Source organism: Varanus komodoensis, unplaced genomic scaffold (assembly GCF_004798865.1).
Source record: "Varanus komodoensis strain SLA01 unplaced genomic scaffold, ASM479886v1 scaffold7_3, whole genome shotgun sequence".
Lineage (NCBI taxonomy): Eukaryota > Metazoa > Chordata > Lepidosauria > Squamata > Varanidae > Varanus > Varanus komodoensis.
The window spans coordinates 12,805,980-12,828,493 of NW_025336480.1; the positions used below are offsets into that span (position 1 = coordinate 12,805,980).

The 22,514-nt window shown below is 42.0% G+C and overlaps 1 protein-coding gene across 5 annotated transcripts; it reads left to right on the top strand.

Annotated features, from left to right (window-relative positions):
- Nucleotides 1-1,187: 1,187 nt before the first annotated feature.
- On the top strand, nt 1,188-20,709 carry SMAD5 (SMAD family member 5). Of its 5 annotated transcripts, none has more exons than XM_044454337.1 (7): nt 1,188-1,666; nt 3,669-4,197; nt 4,891-5,142; nt 8,339-8,455; nt 10,480-10,701; nt 11,664-11,920; nt 14,698-20,709. In XM_044454337.1, exons 2-7 carry the CDS (start codon nt 3,795-3,797, stop codon nt 14,839-14,841), a joined length of 1,395 nt encoding a protein of 464 aa, XP_044310272.1. In that variant the 5' UTR covers nt 1,188-1,666; nt 3,669-3,794; the 3' UTR covers nt 14,842-20,709. The 5 variants fall into 5 exon arrangements, with proteins under 5 accessions (XP_044310272.1, XP_044310274.1, XP_044310273.1 ...); XM_044454339.1 differs by lacking the exon at nt 14,698-20,709 and adding an exon at nt 14,351-14,691 and having other exon boundaries at nt 8,336-8,455; XM_044454335.1 differs by having other exon boundaries at nt 1,189-1,666; nt 8,336-8,455.
- The last annotated feature ends 1,805 nt before the right edge of the window (nt 20,710-22,514 follow it).

Below are 22,514 nucleotides of genomic sequence, written 5' to 3' on the forward strand. Positions count from 1 at the left end.
AATGTTGTCCATGGGGTTGCGATGGGTTGGACTTGACTTTGCAACTAAGAACAACAAGAAGAACCATGAACCCTTCTATCACAGTCACACAAACAGTGTTCCATTGATTAGGCAGAACTAATTCCCTATTCCACTCAACTTCAAGACTCTGTATTATACTGATTCAAAGGTTAGTATTCGTAAACATAAATTAGGGGTCATGATTCACCTCCATCAATGCTTCCAAGGGTAAAGTGGACTCTACTACTGACAGGTACTTGAAGCAGAACCTCAGCTAGTTTCAGCCAAACACTGTTATACAAAACCACTGATTATTTTACCAGAGAGTTTGAGAAAGCTCTCATACGAATTCCTGCCATCTTCCTTGAGTATTTCTGAGCAGGAGAGGCCCCTTCCTTAGGCACAGAAACTTCTTGGGAGGGGAAGCTCTGGAGGAGCAGAAACTAAGAACGTGAAAGCCATCCTGGATCAGACAAAATAGGTGCTCTTCCGCGTGAAGGAAATTTCACCTCGAGATAATACAAAGACAATGTGAATTCTGGTGTTCTTTAAGGCTCTGGATTGCTGACATAACTCAGAAGCAGGTTTACTTGGGAAGATTTTGATTCAGTGATACAAAGAATCAGAAGCCCAGCACAAGTTAGGTGGCAACCTCACGCAGCCTCCCCTACCCTGTGCTCTCCAAATGTACTGCCAGCAGAGAATGATGGGACTTCCCCAGATGTGTGGGCTGGGCACTCCGGGGTGAGAACAGCCCAGAGCGTCTGCATTTCAGCCTTCCCCAACTTGGCACCCTCCAGATCCTTTGTACTACAACTCCCAGCATTCCTGACTACCGGCCACGCTACAGAAGCGCTGAAGTCCAACACATCTGGAGGACACCAAGTCGGGCGGGGGGAGCCTGCCTCAATCCCAAGGCCCTCTGAGGAGTGCTGGGCGGCACAGACCCCCTCCAAAACGCGTCAGGCCGTCCCCGCTCCGCTCTTCAGCCTAGTGAGGCGGGGTTTCTGGCATGTACGCCAATTGCCTCCGCGCCTCTGCCCCCCTCTCAGGGAAGGGGCGAGGAGAGGGTTCCTCCTCCCCACGCTGAGTGGCAGCACTGGCTCGGCCAACCAGCGTCCGACTTGTGTCCAGTCACGTGGGCTGCCCGCTCGGCTCCTCCCGCTCCCTTTCGGCTCCCTGCGGCCGTCCCCGGGCTTTGGGCTGCGGGGCTCGGGCTTCTTCCTTTCCTTTCTCCGGCGCTCCCGCCGGCCGCGCGTCAGGCGGTAGGTCGCTTTCCTCGCTTGCCGCTCGGGCGCGGCGCGGCGCGGCGCGGGTCGGGCGGGGGCGGCGTGCCCTTCGTCCCTCCCTGGCTCGCGGGGCGGGCGGCGGGCGGCTTCCCCTCCGCACTGCAGGCTCTCGCCAGCCCGGGTGAAGCGCCTGAAGAAGAGGCGGGGGGAAAGAAGCCTTCGGGGCCCAGCGAGCGGGCCGGCGGCAGAGCCCGCATCCCCGGGAATCGGTGGCGGCGAGACGTGCGGCTGGGCCTGGAGACCGCTCTGCATGGAGCCCGAGCAAGACGACGCGATCCTGTCCCCGAAAGAAGCTGCAGTTTTACAATAAGCTGCTGCGGGTCGGCTGAATCTGCCTGTTGCTGCCGCGGCCAAAGCCAGAAAACGAGACGGTAAAAGTAAGAATAAGAATCGCCAAGGATAATTTGCTGATAAATACCGACATATTTCCTTGTGATCTGGACCGCGCCAGGCTTTAAGCGCCCGGCGCTTGCGATTGAATGGATCTCCGTGCCAGACGGAGAGACAGACAGAAAGAAAAAACCCTCTTAGTTTTTCTTACATCCGGGCATTTTTGTTTTGTTTTGTTTTGTTTTGAAGGTAATTTATTCTATGTCGGTTCGCCAAGGGTGAAAGAGTTGCAGCCACCATCAGTGTGCCTGAGATGGTACAGTATAGCCACAGGTTTGCCTGCCATTTGTGAGAACTTGCATAAAGCCCAAGTGTGGACTGGAGAAGTAGGCTTTGTCTGTTTGGTCCCTGTGATGAAATGCACAGAGGCGACCAAGATTGGCAGCCGCTGGGACATCCACTAGATTTTCCTAGCCAGGGAAGCTCAGCAGCACAGGTGATTGCTACCTTTGTATACTCCCCCCCCCCCCCCGTTTAGGTATGCAACCTTTTGTCCCTGAATCCTGGGAAGAGAGAGTTGCAGATGTTGGAAGAGCTGCTGCCAGTACCTCTCTTCTGATGAGTGCAGGCACAGCACTTGGCTGGGTTTTCTCAGCTGGGAAACAAGTAGCTGCTGTTTCCAAGCATATTCTCATGCACAACAGTGGGTCACCTGGTGGTAGCAGTTTTGAGGAACAGCCAGGCAAGCACCTCTCTGTTGATGAGTGCTGCAGACTTGGCGGACTGAAAGTGTCCCAGTGCAGGCTAGCTGTTTTGACATGCTGTAGATTATCACAAGTCCCAAAGACAATATTTGGCAGTTTCTGTAGCAGGAGCGGAACTCACTTTGTTATTGACATCCTTTTTCTTTGTTTAGTGCTTGCTTTTTGCCAGCTGCCTATTGTCTGTGTCTGTACTTGTTGAATATTCTTCAGGGATTTTATGAGCTCTTATCAACATGTTGCCACAGCACACTAGTTCCGTTTGTCATCGTTACTCCCTTTTATTTTTTTTTTTTAAGTTGCAGATGGCTCTTGTTAGTAATAGAAAAGGAGTGATTTGTTACTGTTAGGAAAATATATCATTTGGCAATAACTATTCTCTAAAACAAGCAACGAGTGCTTATTTGGCACTTACTTAAAGTTTATCATCACGTACATTTCCTGTGGTCTAACCACTACTGAGTCTAGTTTTGAGCAAGTCTTTGAAGATGATGTCTTGGTCAGCAGGCTTATCTCAGCACTGTTCATTCACTTGTCTTCTTCCTTTGAGCCCAGTTCCACAGCTGTCCAGATGGAAGGGAAGGATACTGCACAACCTCCTCACCCTGGTCACCAGTTATATGTTCAGGGAAAGCAGGTGAAGTGTCAGAAGCAGATAGCAGTAAGGCAGGAGGCTCCAGGCTTCTAGGGGTTGGCCTAGGCCTCTTTGGTGTGGTGAGGAGCTCAGCAGGTGTCCAGTGATGCATGGGCCCAACATCAGCCTTGGGTCTGACATGGGACTTCAAAAAATGAACATGTAAAGTGATTGACAATTTTAAAGTCTGTGTTCCTACTTTACTGTTTCTTCCCACTGTATAACCCTTTTCTGTAGTGGGTAGTTTGCATTAAGATTTTAATCAATAACAGCAATAGGTCTTGACTGTTGCTATGTATTCTTTTGAACCAGTGTGTTTCCACAGACCTCTTAATCAACTAAGTTCTCCTCATAAGGGACATCAGGCTTTTCAGAGAGCTTCACCTCTTGATAAAAAGCAGTTTTAAAAAAATCCAAGGTTATTATTTAGTCCAAGAAAGCTGCGGACAGTCTTGGCTTTACCAATGGCTTTTCCCATTGAAGCATTTTATACATGGCATGAAAGTGGGTACTGATTAAAAGGCTGTCACTGAATCTGTATTGTGTATGATACAAATCTAATCATCTTTAAATATATTGAGCTATCTTTTATGTCTTTGCCTTTCTTCTTAAGTGAAATGGCATCAACTAATAAAGTGCAATTATTTTTAACAGGCCTGAGAAGACTATTTTTCTTGGATTAAGGAAGATTGGTTGCTGCTGTTCAGCAGCAGTAACAAAACTGCTGTTACACCTGAGAATCCAAAATTTAGTTCTAGAAATTGCTTGAAGACTTGTCAAATGACATCAATGGCCAGTCTGTTCTCTTTTACTAGCCCAGCTGTAAAGCGCCTGTTGGGCTGGAAACAAGGTGATGAAGAGGAAAAATGGGCTGAAAAAGCCGTTGACGCTTTGGTCAAAAAACTGAAAAAGAAAAAAGGAGCCATGGAGGAGCTGGAGAAAGCCCTGAGTAGCCCTGGACAACCCAGTAAATGTGTTACTATTCCTCGCTCGTTAGATGGTCGACTTCAGGTTTCTCACCGCAAAGGCCTTCCCCATGTTATTTACTGTCGTGTTTGGCGTTGGCCTGATCTGCAGAGTCATCACGAGCTGAAGCCATTGGACATGTGTGAATATCCTTTTGGATCTAAACAGAAGGAAGTCTGTATCAATCCATATCATTACAAACGGGTGGAGAGCCCAGGTGTGTTCGCTTTGCCTTTACCCATCATGAAGTTAAATAGTATTTCAGTTTAATGGCTTGCTGAGGAGTTGAGCCTGTTAAAAATGAAGAGGAGCACACTGGCTGAGCTGAACTGGATATATTTTTATCCTCAAGTAAATTCTACTGTGCCTTAAAGAGCATTAATGCTATATGTGTACCTTGCATTTTCTTACTGCTAAATCTGTGCTAGATGAAACAGGTCATCTTGAATCCCTAAAAATGATTAGTTTCCATGGAAATATTAAAGGCATTTTAATTGGTTATACTAAATTCATATTAGTTGGGGGGGGGAATCACCATTTTTCTATTCCAACCATCCCACTTTTTGGTGTTTCATATATAATCTCTCTGTTTTTCACCTTTTTTCCTGCACAGTTCCCTTGCATAAAGGGACAGCATCATTTTGTGTTCTGTGCAGATGGTTCTAGCTCAGGCTTAGGTTTTCTAGATCCCTCATTCTGGACATAATTTGCCAGTTGAACAGACTTCTGTACCCTTCTAGACTGCTGTGCTGCAGAAAACTAGATTTTTCCCACTGGAAAGTGCAGAGACTGATGTGCGTTGCCAGGTGTAATTTTGGCACATGCTTTGTTCTACGTGTCATGTGCACTTACTTACGGTGAATGGCAATTTTTAGGGTTATTTTAGTCATATTGTTCTCTTGTTTTTCAGTTCTACCTCCAGTCTTGGTGCCAAGGCATAGTGAATTCAATCCACAACATAGTCTTTTGGTTCAATTCAGAAACCTAAGTCACAATGAACCACACATGCCACATAATGCTACGTTTCCAGACTCGTTCCAGCAGCCCAACAACACTCCGTTTCCCATTTCTCCAAATAGTCCATATCCACCATCCCCAGGGAGTGGTACCTATCCGAATTCACCAGCTAGTTCCGGACCATCTAGTCCATTTCAGCTACCAGGTAAAGACAATCTGCTTGGCAACCATTGGAAACTTTAATTATAAAGCCAAAAGGAATTAAAACTATATGATGCTATATATTTTATCATGTCTTTTACAGACATATTTGCATTTTTAGATCAATCTAGTGGCACAAAAGTGAAAAAAGATCTATTTGTCTATGTATTCCATACACAGTTTGGATTTGGATGGGTAGTTGAACAGAAAACCCAAGTTAAACCATTTTGTTCATATTATTTGTATAATGCCTTATTTGTACATGGTATGCAAAGAATTAAAGGTCAGGTCTGCATTCCGTGAAACTTGCAAACTAGAAAACGAGAGGAAGATGAAATGAGGATGGGGCAAATAAAGCCTAAAGTTACATACAAGTTTCATTACAGGAGATTATTGGAACTAGGTAGCAGTACCAAAGTTTTCATAGAAAAGGAAGATTTCAGTGAGAGGGATTCAGTTTCATTTTTAAGACAGAAGGGAAGAAAATGAAGTTTGTTGAAGAACTAGGAAGCTTTTTGATGGTGGCAGACCTGGAGAAGCAAATATCATGGATTTGTTGGCATATAAAAGCAATGAGATAAGATTGGGCAAGGGTGTGTAGGGCCTTAAAGTGAAGTTGAGAATAGGAAACAAGTGTAGGGATGCAAAAAGTTAGAGTAACAAGAAATATGAATGGTTTTGACAACAGAGTTCTGGACAGAGGAGAGGAAACCAGTGTGTAATCCAAGACCTGGGTCTTGGACCAGTATTTTTGGCAGGATCGCAGAGGAAGGACTTTTTTTGGTTTTGTTCTGTGTGATACTGGAGCCTGTGAGTTGTGGTGAGACCACCCAGGGAAAGGAAATAGAAAATAACAGCTGAGAATAGAACCTGTAGGAACCCTAGAAGGATAAGGAAAAAGCAAAGGAAGAGTTTTGCCATATGTAGACATTGAAAGAATGATTAGACATGTAAAAGAGAGACCCGGGGACTTGAAGCAAAAAGGGGAGGCAAGCAAGCAAGTGAGCAATGTTGAAGGCAGACAAGAGATCAAAGAAGTTGAGGAATAATAGCTCATTTGGCATTAATAGCTTATTGGTGATTTTGGCGAAGACAATTTCTGTGAAGCATTGAGGATAGGATCAGATTGAAGGAAGCGAGAGTGGAATTTGAAAAGAGATGAGAATGGGGAAGTAAAGTCCAGGATTTTGTAGATAAAGGGTAGAAGGAAATTGGGCAATTGTTGAAATTTTTCTGGGAAGAGCAGCATGGAAGGGCTGTTCTGGGGAGAACAAGAAGCAGGAGATGATAAAGGATAGTTTGGTGGATTTTCCCTCTTATCTGCGTTTTGGGATTTAAAAAATATGAGACAGATGTATGCTTAGATGATAATTTACTTCTTAAAATTGTAAACTGTAGGATATACCATTATTATTAGTGGTAGTAATAATAATTACTATTGTATATCTCAGCCACCCAATAGTTAAAGCTTTCTGGACATTGCACAACTCCTCAAATCCATACAATAAGTATAATAAAACTGAGGTATATATTTAAATAAATGCCAGAGGCAAATTCAGGCAGTTAAACATTGTTCCAAGTATATACTCTAACATGTAGTAGCATTATTCAGTGTAGCAAATAAAAGAGCCAGGAGATAGAAGGCAGAGATGATATGGCAAGATGAGGGGTAACGGTAGTAGAGGTGGCAGCCAGAAGTTGGGATAAGACAGGATGCCTAGGAGGTTGTTCTTACAGTTACCCAAAAACTTAAGCTGAACATGCACAAACAACAGAGGTGGTAAGTCTGTGAACTGTACTTCTTGAGACTGTCATGGTATGAGTAAATGGTCTTCCATATTAATCTCCTTTTATGCACACAAGACATACTGGGGGAAGACAAGATAGAATTTTTCTATCAGAAAGTTATTTTTTTAAAAAAAGGATGTATAATAAAGTTTGTTTGTTTATACAGGCTTTTATATACTGTTTTCCATAGCGCATTTAACTCTTAAAACAGTTTACAAGATTAAAAATAAGATTAAAGTAAAAATACAATCAAGTAATAAAATAGCAAACAATCATAGTACATTCCAATAACAATACATTTCAGCAGTACAACATCTGAGCCAGTCAACAAAAATAAAATAATAAAAGTAAAATTAACATGTACATAAATGGTGCATATATAATAATTTGAATAAACAAACAGCAATCCAGCAGGAACAAAAATATGTAATAATTTTAAAAGCACACCACTGGGAGGACAGAAAAGTTAAAATACTGGGAGGACAGAAAAGTTTTTGCCTGTGTACATAGAAGATGTATAGTGTTGGTGCCAGGCATATTTCTCATGAGTTCCATGAATGGGACTTTGCTTCTAAAGTTTATGGATGATTCTGTAAAACAACTAAGTGGAGGTATAATTAATAATATAATTTCCCATTTATAGCTTGCCGTGTAAAGATACAGTATTAGCATCACTGCTGTTTGCTTTTGAAAACTTACCTTATTCTAGGCTTCCCAGAAAGAATCATAAGAGCAGCTTTAGATCAGTGGTGCTTGAGGAACTAGGAATTATAAAGCATTTGTATTTCTACTTCTCTCTGCAACACTCATGTCCAAAGCCTCTCAACTTTATTGTGTTGCTCTTTTCCTTATTTCTTGAGATTAGTTGTGTGAAGGATATAGATTGTTCCTGCACATGTTCTATGGTTATTTATTACTAAGTGGTACCTATTCTGAACTTGAAATAAGATGGTTGGGGGAGTGTTTGAGTTGAGGAATTGATGAAAGAGAAACCTAATCAAACCAGGGAAAAGGAGAAAGGGTGTAAGGAATGCTTAAACCAGGAATGTTTAAATAGCTGTGTCCTAATTTTCTGCTTCTTCTATTACTTGTTATCTATATTGATTGATCCAGTTGTCAAGTATGTCAGTAAGAAAAGGGTAGGAGACTAGGGAGTGGTAATTGTAAAAGTAGAGAATGAGATAGGAAAGATTTAAATTAAATGGATTGTCATTGAGGACTATAGGGGAAGTACATGTCATGTGGATGAATGAAACTATAGAAGTATTAGCTCTTCAAAGAAACTGAAAAAATGAAGACAGAAAATAGGAATGTTACAGAAATGAGAACAATTGACTGTTGGAGAAGGAAATGCAGCTCTGATTAGGTAGAATAAAATGTTTCATCAACTATCTAATGTTTCTTTATAGCAGATACACCACCGCCTGCATATATGCCCCCTGAAGATCAAATGGGGCAAGATACTTCACAGTCTATGGACACAAGCAATAATATGATTCCTCAGATAATGCCAAATGTTTCTAGCAGAGGTGAGGTAAACAGTGCATTTGATAGACTTGCAAACGCTTTGCCATTGTTGATATTTTGCCAATTTAAGAAGACTAGCCTGCTGATTTTCAGCTGCATTTCATTCCGCAGAGCAGGACTGGGTAACTTGTGACCCATCAGATGTTTTTGGTTTATAACTCCCTGCGGAAGAGCTGTGATTGAGTCACAGGGCACCTGTTTAGCATGCAGATGAGCACAGATGGGATCCCCAGAATCTACCAAGATGTAGAGCTAGGAAAGACCCCTACCTGAAGTGATGGACAGCCACTGTCATTCATTGTCAATGGTACTGGGCTACATGAATCCATCGTCCAATCCAATTAAGAACAGCTTGCTGTGATTCTGCTATCCCTCACTATTAGGTGTGCTTGCTAGGGCTGATGGGAGTAGTAACCCAAAAATGTGGAGTGGTAGAAGATGTCCATCCCTGCTTGAACATCCACAATTAAATGGGCTTAGCTGATCAGCTGAGACCATGGGCATTGGCAGTATTAACTTGATGAAAGGTCAGTGGCCTGATGCAGGATTAGTCAGCTTCAGGTATTCATTGAAGAGCTCAGGTATTTAAAGCCCTAAACCTCTTGGGGCCAGGCTATCTGAAGGAACGCTTCCTCCCATACGTGCCTACCTGGACCCTGAAGTCATTGTTTGAGGTCCTCCTCCGAAAGCCTTCTTAAAAGTAGAAACTTGGAGAAGGGCTTTTTCAGTGAAGGCATCATCCTGATGGTGGAATCGGCTCTCCAGAGAGGTGCTCCTGAATATAAAGTACATTTCCTGACATGTGGAAAAAGCAGCATGGAACAGGCTTTTATAGTTGGAGCAAAAGACAGCAGTCGCTGTAAGACTTTTGGCCAGCATTTCTGTCCTGGCCCCCACTCAGCATATTGATAGTGAAGGAGACTGAGGGGCACATTTGCTCTGAGTATAATTTACTTTTGAAAATACAATCTGCCTTAAACTAAATGTCTAAATGAGTTTTAGAGGCAAATTTAGGACTTTGGAATAAATGATGTGGTCTTCACCAGCCAGGGGGGTTAAGCACCCCAGAGTTAGGTGGGGCTGTGCTGGAGGGAACAGACACACTGTTGCCCCTCTCTTCACTGTTGCCTCATTTCTACTTTTGTAAACAACTGGGGCTGTTAGTCTTGACATTTAAACGTGTAACTCTGTGCTTTTGCAGGGCAAACAGCCATGGTTTTGTTGCTGGTTTAAAACTCTGGGTTCATTCTTTCTCTGCAGCCCAGGTTTCCAGCTTCACATGTTGTGATAAGCAACCTAGGAAGGGGGCATTGAGTAAGCAGTTGTAATAGCAGTGAAGTGTACATTACATGCAGTTGAGAGTAGAGAGTGCTCAAAGTTAGGTCAACAAAGTTAGGTCAGAGTTAGGCCAGCAAGAATGGGTAAGAGGGCAGAACTTAAACATCTGTTTTATCTTCAGTATTTTTGATGAAATGAAAATGATTTTTAAAAGAAATGGGACTCTTTTTAATGGTGCCATTCAGTGGTGAACTGATGATGTGCTTTTCATGCTAACTGCTACTAGTGGTGAATCATGCCAACCAGATCATACCAACCAAAGTAATTAAATCTGATTGTCCAGAGTGGCCCACAGGTGACGTGGTTCCCCTGGGTCATCTTCAGCCCCTGCTGTATGTGCCATGATGGTCGCAAATTTGGCAGTGGTGGCCATTCTGGCACCCATGGAAGAGAAACTAGTCTCTCATGGTTTCTGGGTACCTGGGGAGGGCAGTGTGTCCCACACCTTCATAAGTTGCCCACCCATTACATATAAACATTCTTTTTGCTTGTATGTGTAAATGTTTTTGCAAATGTCTTTTTTTCTAAGGCAGGCATCCTGTAGCTTCACTTTTAACCTTGAAACCATCAAGTCATCTGCCACCTCCTCTGAATCTGAAAAGACTGTAAGGTGGGAGAGCTGGCCCCCAAACGTAGGAGAATTTGCTTTTTTTACTGAATTAGCCACATGTTTCATTTTTCTTCCTAGATGTGCACCCTGTGGCCTATGAAGAACCTAAACACTGGTGTTCAATTGTGTACTATGAGTTGAATAACCGAGTTGGAGAAGCCTTCCATGCATCTTCCACTAGTATCTTAGTAGATGGATTTACAGATCCTTCTAATAACAAGAACAGATTTTGCTTAGGCTTGCTTTCCAACGTTAATCGCAACTCAACAATTGAAAACACCCGGAGACACATTGGAAAAGGTAATACGAAAGTATGCATTGTATAACTATTTACAGTAGGCTTCCTCAGCCTGGTGCCTTCCAGATGCTTTGGACTTCAATTCCAATCAGCCCCAGCTGGCTTGACCAGTGGTCAAAAGTGCTGTGAATTATTGAAAACATCTGGAGGGGAATCCATTTGAGGATGGATGATTTACTGTGTTGGTCTCAACAAATGAAAGAATGGCTGTGCAGTAAATCACTGCATGAATAAAATATTGTAAACTTGTATGATTCAGTTAGAAAACACATGCCAACTTGAATAAAAATATCTTACCAGGTCTATAATATGAAACCTTGCATCACAGTACTTCCTGTTCTTATACCAGTTTTACTGGTTTGGATTTATTCCTTACTTATAAAGATTGTAACCATTTTCTAAACTTTTGTTCTTGATGTGCACATTTGACCCTTTTGTGTAGAAATGTTCCCTGTTGCTAGTATAACATGTTAAGAAAACAAAACAGTGGAAGAGAGAGAGGTAGTTGATCCTGGCAGACCTAAGACCTTGCCGTTGGTCTGGAGGAAGGCAGATGGAGGGAAGTCAGAAGGCTGGGGTTGCATGGGTCTTCTTTAAAGTACTTGGAAATTTCTAATAGAAGCATTGCAAGGAACAACAAAAAGTGCCCTCATAGCAGGCATAGTGTGACCCAGCAGATTACACAACACCACAATTTAGTAACAGGACCCTAGTTGTAACAAAACATTTAGGCAATCTTAGTTATTCTATTCATCATGTATTTATCGAGGGATCCTATTCTGTAATTTGTGGAAGTAGGACATCTAGTGGCTGATGAGGTACTGAGTGCTTGGAATGAAAGTGTTCTGACACATTTGTTCTTCCTGGAATCATTTTCAAAAGAGGGATCTGGATAGATCAGGATATTATGTGTACTATTTCTTGAACTAACTGTCAAATATTTGGGATTTCTCCATCCCTCTAGGTGTCCACCTATACTATGTTGGTGGGGAAGTCTATGCTGAATGCCTGAGTGATAGCAGCATATTTGTACAGAGCAGAAACTGTAATTATCACCATGGATTTCATCCCACAACTGTGTGCAAGATCCCCAGTGGCTGTAGCCTAAAAATTTTTAACAATCAGGAATTTGCTCAGCTTCTAGCTCAGTCAGTCAATCATGGGTTTGAAGCGGTATATGAGCTCACCAAAATGTGCACCATTCGGATGAGTTTTGTAAAGGTAAGGCATGTTTTATTTGTCATGAACTTACTGTGAGTCTTGTGTCTGGCATTTTTGAAATCGTTTCACCATGAGAGTCATTTCGTCAGGCTTTGGATATTCTTTCATTCCATGTTTAATGCAGCAAAGCCAAGTATTTCACCATCTTTCAGACTGTGGGGTGGAGTTGTCCAGATGCATGGTTTTTTGCAAAACTCCCTTTTCTTGGTATGTCTGACCAAGATGGACAGATGCATCAGTATTTGTTTACAACCCTCTGAAGCAGGATGAGGATTCTGGATTCCCTTTCTGCTTGCTCTGTAACTAGTAATTTCTCTCCCACATTTAGTAGCTCCGGTGTGGTGAAATTCCTAGCACAACGATGCCAGTGGAGAGAGGCACATGGGGATGGGGTTAGAAATGTGCTTTCTGAGAGTGGAATGGAGACACACAGTATTCTGCCACTTTTGCCAGGCTGGTGAGAGGAAGGCATCCCACAGTGTGTTAACTTCTAGCACCCAGAACAGCGGGGACCCAGTGACTGAATACTAAACACTGTGCTGGTCTGAAGCTCTTCCTGGCCAGTGTCTGAGGCTTTTTGCCCAGGACAGAGCCAATTCTCCTCTCTTCCTGACTCAAGTCAATATTTCTCTCAATTTTCTAAATCTTAGTTCCTACACTTTTCCCTCACAGCCAGTTTTTTTTCTTCCCTATGGAGCAGAGGGAGTTCCTTTTTTTGCTTTTTTCTTTGCCCCTTGCTTGTCACTTCCACATCCCATTTCAAAGCCTGAAAAGAAAAAGAAAACCATGGCTCATGAGAGCTGCTAGCAGCAATAAAAGGGCAGTTGCCCATCCTCGCCTCTGCCAGGATTTCATTGACACAAGGATAAGAGATCGCCGGTCTGCTGTCTGTAACTATCTCCTGAGTCTCAAAGTGTCAGTGTTGCTGGACTGTTTCCGGAGATGATGTGGAGCTCTTATTTCACCTCCAGTCAGGCTTGGAGGAGAGGGGGACAGCCACAGAGTGCCAACAGGTAGACACTCCCAACAGTATCAAGAAGGGATCTCATCCATTCTTTCTCCATCCCACCCTCCGGCAGAAGAGTCCTGCCAAACAAGTGGGTAGCCATTTTAAATGGTTGTTTCAGTTTCAACCTGCAAAGAGCAAGTCTTACTCCCTCCACCTCCTCCATTGCTCAGACAGAGAAGAAGGAGATAGCCTCCTACCATCACCTATCACAAGGATCGTTCCAGTCAGTAGATCACTCTTACTCCGGATTACTGTGGTAGAGCTCGACAATCCGATTGACATTTATTTGATAAGCGAACATTGAGATCAGACTGTGCTGCAGAGCACAGCAGAGGTTTGTGCTCTTCTGAGCCTTCCTTTTCCACACTTAGAAAATGGAATAAAACTAAACAAAACTTTGAGCAACCTAGCCCTGGTCCATCGTCTTCAGCAGGCTCTGGGAATGACTTTCCATCCCACTTTCCATAGCCACATGTCACACTAACAGATCCAAGGACACTTTGGCTGAGCCTTACCCAGATTGATTCCTCTGTAATTTTACTTTAGTAATGCAGCTGAGAAAATGATGGCATGTTTACTCTCCACATTGACCAAATTAGATTTATCCCACTATGGATTCTGTAACAAAAAGTTGTTTTCCCTGTTACCTTCACATCTGCCCTCTCCACCAGAAAAGGTCTTATTTCTTTCCACAGGGATTCTGTTGTCTTCCAGACAGAGTCAGCATGTATCCCTAAGGACAACATGCTGTTCTACAGGTCATGGAAGCTTATCCCGCTCTTTTCTGTCCTAACCCTTCGCATCCATGGACAAACTTGATGATTGTAGAGCTCTTAAAATTTACCTAAGAAAGATGGAGTCCCCGGCTTACTGCGCCTTTCCTTTCATCCGATAGCAGTCAGCAAGAAGAGTACCAGATCCACTGTATCTAGGTGGTTAAAAACACACATTCTTACCGATGCTGATGCTTCATTAGGAGTCACAGCCCATTGCACTAGAGCAGCAGCAGCGGCAGCTACCTTGAGTAATAATGCTGCTCTGGCAGAAGTTTTCCAAGCAGCCACCTGGACAAATTCTACCCCTTTTGTAAGGCATTACAAGGAGAGACATGCCTCGGGGGAATCCTACTTAGGCAGGAAAGTCTCCAGGAAGTAGTAGTGGTACAATAGCCTATATCTTACACTTTTTCCACTCAAAGAAGGCTTTCAGTTTGAGCGTGTCCCATTGGGGAGTGCCTTCCACACATCAAGCCAAAGAGCAGAACATTGGTACATACTGAGAAGCTTCCTTCTGGGTTGGTATGCAGAAGCATCTCAACCACACCCTGTAAATGTGCATAGGTCATCAGCACTTGTATCTACACTTGGCTAGCTGTGCCTTCTGACACTCAAAGGTAATCTTTTTCACTTTGGTTTCTACAGATTTTATAACAAACTGTCTGTTCCTCTGTGGTTCTTCCATACCTGTAATACAAAGAGATTTTTTGAACCTTCAGCTTCTGAGCTTTAGCTATGAACAGAACTGGCTAGGAGATTTAGATTGATGAAGTGTTTAAAATGCAGTCACATGGGCCCTTGCTCTACCTGGTCAGTAGGGGGAATGAACCTGGACATCTTTGCAAGATGTTCCTTCAAGAGGTGCTCTAAGAGGTACCAAGAGGAACCTTTTTGGTAAGTACCACTGTGCTTTTTTTTAAAGAAGACATTAACTGTATCAGTTATTCTTAGATGGAACAGTAATATTACTAAATACGCATTTATTTTTGTAGGGATGGGGAGCAGAATATCACCGGCAAGATGTTACAAGCACCCCATGCTGGATAGAAATTCATCTTCACGGGCCTCTGCAGTGGCTGGATAAAGTACTTACCCAAATGGGCTCTCCCCTTAACCCCATCTCTTCTGTTTCATAGTGCCGATGTATTTCTTCAACAGCCACCATATGAGTGACCATTTTCTAATTCTACAGAAACTTCCAGTGTGGCTACTATAAAAACATACCATGTTTGCTTTCTTCTTCTACTGATGACCAATTCCACTGTTTTTATTATTATTTTTCCTTTTGTTTTGATACTAAAGAAACAATCAAGTTTGGAGTAAATCTGAAAATTCAGAATTTTTTGTTCTCTTTGCTATGCATATTTAAAGATATTTGACTCCACTGGAAATATATTGATGTGTCTTCTAGGAACACATTTTTGAACTGACTTTAGGGAATCAATAACACTATCTCTTCTGCTGAATATGTATGTTTAGCTCCAATTTACACCCAGTTTTAATGTTGCTGTATAATTTTGTGGATGATGGAAGTCCATAAACAAACTAGCTTTATTACACCTGAGATTGCCTTTAGCTCAGATAATAATAATAATGATAATGATGATGATGATGATGATGATGATGATGTGACTTTAGTATGTACATGTTGAAAAATGCTTGTTACAGGTAGTGGTATTAGAATGCATTACTGCAAGTACTGCCATAAACAATAGCAATCGTACCTTTACCTCAAATTAAATTTAACATTGCTTTGCAGTGCAACTCTACCCATGTCTACTTAGAAGCCTCACTGATCTCAATGAGGCGGGCTCCCAAGTTGTTAATGTATTGGATTACTGCCTTAGGGCATGATCCTAAGCTGTGCACCATCAGTACATGTAAGCCTTTGAACACCAAAGCTTACATGCATCTAATGTTGTTGCCTGCACCTTGCATCTTGTATTTCATTTTGATTCCTGTTCTTGGCCATCTAGATGAGGTGCATCTAGGGGGAAGGGAAGGGGAAGGGAAGGAGGCGGAGGTGCTGTTCGGATACAGCTTTGGCCCCAGCCTCCTCTCTGTCCCCCAGCACGCTCCTTTTGCTGTTTCTGGAGTCAGTTTCCATCATCAGAAACCAAGCACCTGGTTCTTTCTGGGTCAGCTTCAGGAGGGATGGGGCAGGGGCTTTGCATATGGACTCAGAGCTGTATAGTTGGAAGACCTCCGAACGGATAATGTCAGGAGGCCACAGAATCGCACCCTTTGGCATGATTGTTCATATACGTTTGATTGAGGGCACTCTGTTGCCTAGAATAGTTGGCATTTTCCTTTGACTTGTGCTTGCGTGTTACACATTTCTGAGGTATAGTTTTTTAGATAAGCTACCTATAAGAGTGCAAAACACCACACTTCTGTATATATCATTGCAAGAAGATGCATTGTGCTTAGCTGTCCATTTTATTTTGCATCTACGTAGCTGATATTCTGGAGGCTTCCTAACTTCACTACCATGATTTTGCAGTATAAATTTCAATCCTTCCAGACTAGAACCAAAAGAGTCAGGCATCTCAATTCAGTAAATAATACAAAATGCCCTTTAGATAATTGTGGCAGATCAGCCCCCCGATGAAGATTACAAAAAGATCATGGTAACTGGAACCTGCATGATTTACAGGGTCATGACTCTTAATCCCTTATATACAGTTGCTCCCTTGTATAACCTGCGCTAGAGTTGTCAATTTTAACAGCTTGTTTCTATACTGAGGTAGTTGCTCCTAAGTCTGAAGGGCTCAGCAAAGTACGCTGTGGTCCCAGTGAATGCACCGAATGTAAGCTATTCTGTACTGAGGACACTGATGTCCAGTTAGAATTATTTCTGTAAGAGACAGATGTATGCGTAAGTCACAGGAAAATTACCAGTATGCTTGATTTGATGCAATTATCCTGCATGTGTTATGTATGTTTGGCAGCCACTCTGTGCAAGCAGAAGCTTTGGAGAATCTAGCCTTAATTATCGGATCTTCCTTAACTAACTAATAATTTAACTAACAGTGTTAAATTATTTAATTTCCCCCCTCCCCAATGCTCATTTGCTGATGAATTCCATAAAAACTCATGCAGTTCTGGCTTGCATGCATCACCTGTTACTGGTTTCATGATAAGGCAAATACTATCATGTTCCTACAACTGCTTAATAAGCTGGTGAGCTTAAAGTTGGTTACAGTCACTGTGGTGTTCCTATGCTGGCACCTTTGAATTTAAATTTTGTTTTATATTAAATTTAGGGAACTAAAGCCAATAAGTAGCTTGCCAAATACATTTGATACTGGTGCGGAAGAAGACCAAATTTTCCCTAATGACAACAATCAAAACCAAATCTCACTACTTAGTCTGACATGTCCGAAGTCCTCTGTGGGTTCTATCCAAGCTCAAAATAATTAGGAATTTAGTGCTGAACAGAACCTTCTGCCACCTGAGATTCCGTCAGCGTCCTAGCATTGTTGACTTTTCTCCTTTCCTTACGCTTGCCCTTTCCTTTGGCTATGGAAATACAGCTCTGTAGGGTTTCCAGTAATTGGGTTGAGGCTTTGGTGCCCTGTGTTGCTCCTTGGCCTCCTGCCAACTTGCATAAATGAAAGTGTGTAAATCCAAAATTTGCAGCACAGACCTCTTCCAGCCCACCTAATATGAGTGATGTCTGCCTACTTCTAATGCTGTTAGGAGGACATATTGTAGAAGTATTTATTTCCTGACATAAATCTTTATACTGGGGGTTAGGGAGAGCAAGTGGAAAGTCTTTAAAGCAATGGCCCACTATGAACCAGTAGACTGGTTCATAGTGGACCACATTGTGTGGACCACATTATGTGGGATTATTGCAGAAAATACTGGAGCAGGTGGACAAGGGTCTGAACCAGGCAGATAGTTACAACCATTTAACACACAATCCTGAGAAGTTAAGTAATCTGCCACTTTTAAAACTGACTGAAAGACCACAGGGATTACAGTAAAAGGGTAAAAAATAGACTGAAGTTAGCCTACCCCTACTTTAAAACTCAGGTAGTAATATGAATTCATGAAATTCATGGCAAGTTAATACTACCCTTTACCTACAACTGCATATGTGCTGGTAAGATTGATGTTGGCTACAGTGTCTGTTTGTCTGTTTTCATTATAATGTCATACCTTGGCATGTGACATTAAGTTCTGTACCCTGTGGTGACATCTGTGAAGCATGCTTCAGAGATCTAGAGTATTGAAGAAAGGCCTATCTTCTTGTTAGCAAATGTAATCTCTTGAACACCACGGACTCTTCTGTGTGTGTGATAGTTTTGTGTTAAGAACGTAAGAGCAGCTCTTGCTGGATCAAACCAAAGACCTGTCTAGCCCTCCATCCTTTTCCCCACACAACCAGCAGAAGCCTGTGGGGAGCCCGCTAGTGGGATATGGAGGCAATGACTATCATTCTCCTGTTACGATTCCCTGGTGAATTGGTACTCAGAAGCATACCTTAGGGCTGGACACAGTATTAGCTATCATGACCAGGAGCCTTTGATAGCACTACCCATCATGAGATTGTGTAATCTCCCTTTAAACCTGTTTAAGTTGCTGGCCATCACCACATCTTGTAAATTCGGTAGTGATGATGTGCGCTGTGAAGTATTTCATCTAATCTGACTTGCACTATTTAGCCTTCTTGGCTCATCCCAGCTTCTGGTATTTTGAGTGACGGGAGCACATGATAAAGAATCTTCAAGGGCAAAGAATAAAATTGTTTACATATCAGAAATGATGTTTTGCAATTCCTTTAAAGAGCAAATAAATGAAATTGACTTTCACAAAGTTATAATGCCTTTTGTGTAGATATTACTAATTTGTATTTTATTTTAAAAGCAAACAATTTTCTTGAACTTTGTTTCCATTTTGAACAAGAGAAGTAGAGGAATTGCTTTGTTTCCTTATATTTTAGGCAGTTAACTTCCTTGTTATAACAACAAAGCCAACTCTTGCCTTTGTAGGTCACACTGCTAGAGAAGGGGAAATTGCAGTGGGAAATTTTCCTGCTCAGGCCTTAGTGGAATGAATGGAAACTGTACAGGAGCATTGAATGGATCATTATTACTTAGCCGTTTTTCTCTGCAATCATAGTGACCTTAGATGTTCTGTGCTCACACATGGTCTTTTTGTCCATGTAATACCTAAGATGGTGTCATCTATTAGCATATTTCCTTGATTTTTAAACCTCTCATTTGTATTTTCAGTACAAGCAGATTATTAAAGCTGCATCAAAGGTTCCCCTTTATTTACTTAAGATTTCTACTGTTTAAAGGATCTAGGGCTCAGTCGTATGTGTGTTTAGACAAGAAAAAGATCTACAGTTTGTAGGGCTCTTCTCTGTTTTAACATGCATAGAATCGCATTCCTACAAGCTTAAGTATATTTTTCAGGTACCAATACTTGGTATAACCAGTGTATACTGTGTTGTGGCAGGAGAAGTAATTCTGTGCATGTTGGTTATATCCATTGTTTGTCTAATATCCTATTTGTTCTAGTGGCTAAGGAGGACTAACCTTGGATACAATCCTATTTCTGCATCTCTGCAGTCAAACACTACATGTGATACCCTTGTCAAGCACAATGATAATTCTTGCAGTCCAAAAATATGAAATCACCACCTGCTTTTCTCTTCTTTGTAAGATCCAACATGCTGAGGCAATACTGTGTCTTTTGTTATAATTCTACCTTTTTGAGATTTTTTCATACATGCTGAGTTAACAGTTCTTTAACTTGGCTCAGTAGCTGCTGTTTAGATACCTGTACATCAAAAGGCTAGCTTTTAACCGAGACGTTCTGTAGTGGACGGGATAGAAAAGCTTTTAGTAAATGAATAAATAGCTAAGGAATGCCTTATTATTGCCTGCCATATTTTTCACAACCATAGTTGTCTGTCCAACCATAATGTTGTGCTTGCATAATGTATGTAAGAAGGAAAGCAGACCATCGATTCACATTTAGACTGAGTTATAATCTCATTTTCCTAGATACTGTTTTCTTTTGCTAAAATAAATAATTCCTTCTGGTAGTATGTCCTGTCTTAGCTGTCCTGTTTAGGGGTCATTATGGAGAAGGATAACGGCAGACCCCACTTATGCAGGATACACACATGATGGGGAGTTTTAATTCTAGATAATGCATCTGGTAGGCAGTAGAATGTACCAGAGAAATTAGCATCCCATCTCTACTCCAGATTAATTTATTATAAAACTGAATTACCTAAATTGTACAAGAGCGATACATCTCACTGGATTATGAACCCGCTGAAGGACCAAAGTGTGTCAAAGTGTGTTTGAACATTTCTGAAATTCCTTATAACAGTTATTTTCACAACTTCTTGCTTCCATAGTGAGCATGGCTGAATTGTGGTTGTGAATCTTCCAAAATGTATGTTCTCTCAACAAGATCATTTGTTCTGCCCGATCTGATAATCTATGTAAAATACTGGTTAGTAAAAAATAACTATGTAACAGTTTTTATTTGTTTTTTAATCCTGGATTTATTTCACAGTATTACCATTTTTTCTTGTTGAACAGACTCTCTTGCGGTCTGTTGCTGAAAAGTACTTTAAATATCATGACCTTCCTCAAACTACCTTAAGAAACAATAAAAGTTAATATTTTGTTACCTGAGTTGTTGGTAGGTAGCAGTATTTTTAATCAAATCTTTGAAAGGTGTTGCATTTGTGTGCACGCAGTGACTCATGGAGCGCTGAGATCTCTGTGAGAACATGCAGTTGGAACTCCAAGGGTGGTAGACTCCTCAGGATGCTTCACCTTGCGGTTTGGTGAATGGCATGCAAGTGTTTATTACTGATATAACCTCTGTGCTTCTGTTTACATTGCAAGAAATTTTATTCTAGCACAAGATTTAATTTTACTCTTCTGAGTGCCTGTACTGCATTAGTTTTGACTATGTTAATGTGTTTACTTTTGCAGTCTCAATAAACAGTAACTCTTCAGAATGCATTTCTACTGTGGTGTAAGTAAAATCATGAAGCTACTTCAAATGTTAGGTCTCTAGATTTAAAATGCATCTTTCAAAAAGTCGTACTTAATCTACTTTGATATAGACAAACTTTCACCAATGAAGAAATTGATTCCATTTATTGTTTAGATGAATGCTTGAAGTATAACTGCTATTTTTTTCTTTGCTACGGACATTTTGATTAATTCCCAAATTATGGTACTTTGAATTGTTTCCTTATCCAAATTTAATCTTTCTCTGGATTCTTTTTAACCGCCAAATGTGTTTGTCCAATATGAAAAGTCCCTTTTTCATCCAGATGCCTTTTTGAAGACTTGATTAATACTGCATTACTCTTTGGGGATTAATGAGGCTGTGCTGATAACAGAGTTGAGTGCGTGGCTGTCTGCATGTATAGCAGGCAGCCTGCTTCTGGTGGCTTCATGAGAGCTGGGGGTGGAAGTAGATGACAGCAGCGAGGCTTTTTAAAGTGTTGGTCTTAGCAGAGGTGGAGAGAGCTTGACATTCTTCAACAAACAAAGCATCTGGTCTGCTGCTGGTATTTATAGTGCTTAAACATTCACATGTCGGTACACCTGAGGCGCACCTGAACATTGAACACACCAACCTGACACCTCAGCATGTAACTCTGCTTGCAATTATTTGCTGTGCCACTGCATCGTTGCTTCAAGGGGCAGCGGAGGTGGAGGCTGAGGAGAGTCCTGGATAAATTGCACAGCCTGCAATCGGTCACTTGCTTCTATTGCTTATAGAAACATAGAAACAGAGCAAGTCAGAAGGGGCCTCCCGAGCCATCTAGTCTGACCGCCGGCTCCAGCCGGCTCTGCTCATGACATGCCCACCATGTGCATGTCTAGCCTGCCCTTATACAAGCTCTCTAGACTTGTAAGGGCTCAGCACTGAGTCCTTGGGCAGCTTGCTTGGTCTGTGAGCTTAAAGGCACTGAACTGGATGACCTGCTAGCATCTAGCTCATTCTTCTCTGCTTGGGACACAGCCCAACCAGTGGCCTCCTTTCCTCCACTCTTGACACCTGTTGGCAATAACTAATAACGGGAAAAACTTGCTGCTTCATTTCCCCGCTTCTATATTTGAGTACATTCAGAGGAAAGCAAAACCCCTTTGTCATTCTACCTGAACAAGGAACCTTGAGGGCTAATATAGTTGGTTACAGATCCCCTTTTAGAGTAATGTCAGGAATGCTATACTGCTTTGTGTGAACTCGTAACCAGAGGCACATGAGGTGGCCCGAGCAGCTGTGCAACTCAGAGCACCAGGTCTACCCAGCAGAGCCAAATAAAACGTGGTAGCTTCAGGGGACTTCTTTACATTTTGAACTCCCAAGAACGTGTCATCACGATCAGAACGCAAACCACAGTCGTCGTCCCCACCCTGCCCACACACACAGAAGCACAACTGTTACCTTCCTCGTCTACTTCTTCATTTTTGTTAGAGCATTCCAATATAGCTATTGTTGAAGTAACTGGAGTCTCACACTTGACAGCTTGCTGCATATCTCCCAGAGTTCCACCAGTAGATCTTGATCTGTTTCCTGCTAACCCTGTCTTGCTGCATGCCTCACTGTTGTGTAGGATATCTTTGTGCGTTCCTGCTCATTACCAGAAAAGCACACGAACTCATTTCTAGGTATCTAGTGCTACCGGTTATAACGGAATGGTTTCTCTGTCTTGAGAATATATGATACTTTCCATTTCTTGTGGTGAGAACCATGCGCAAAATCTTGCATTCGGTATTACCAATAATTACCAAATTACTTATCTCAGATG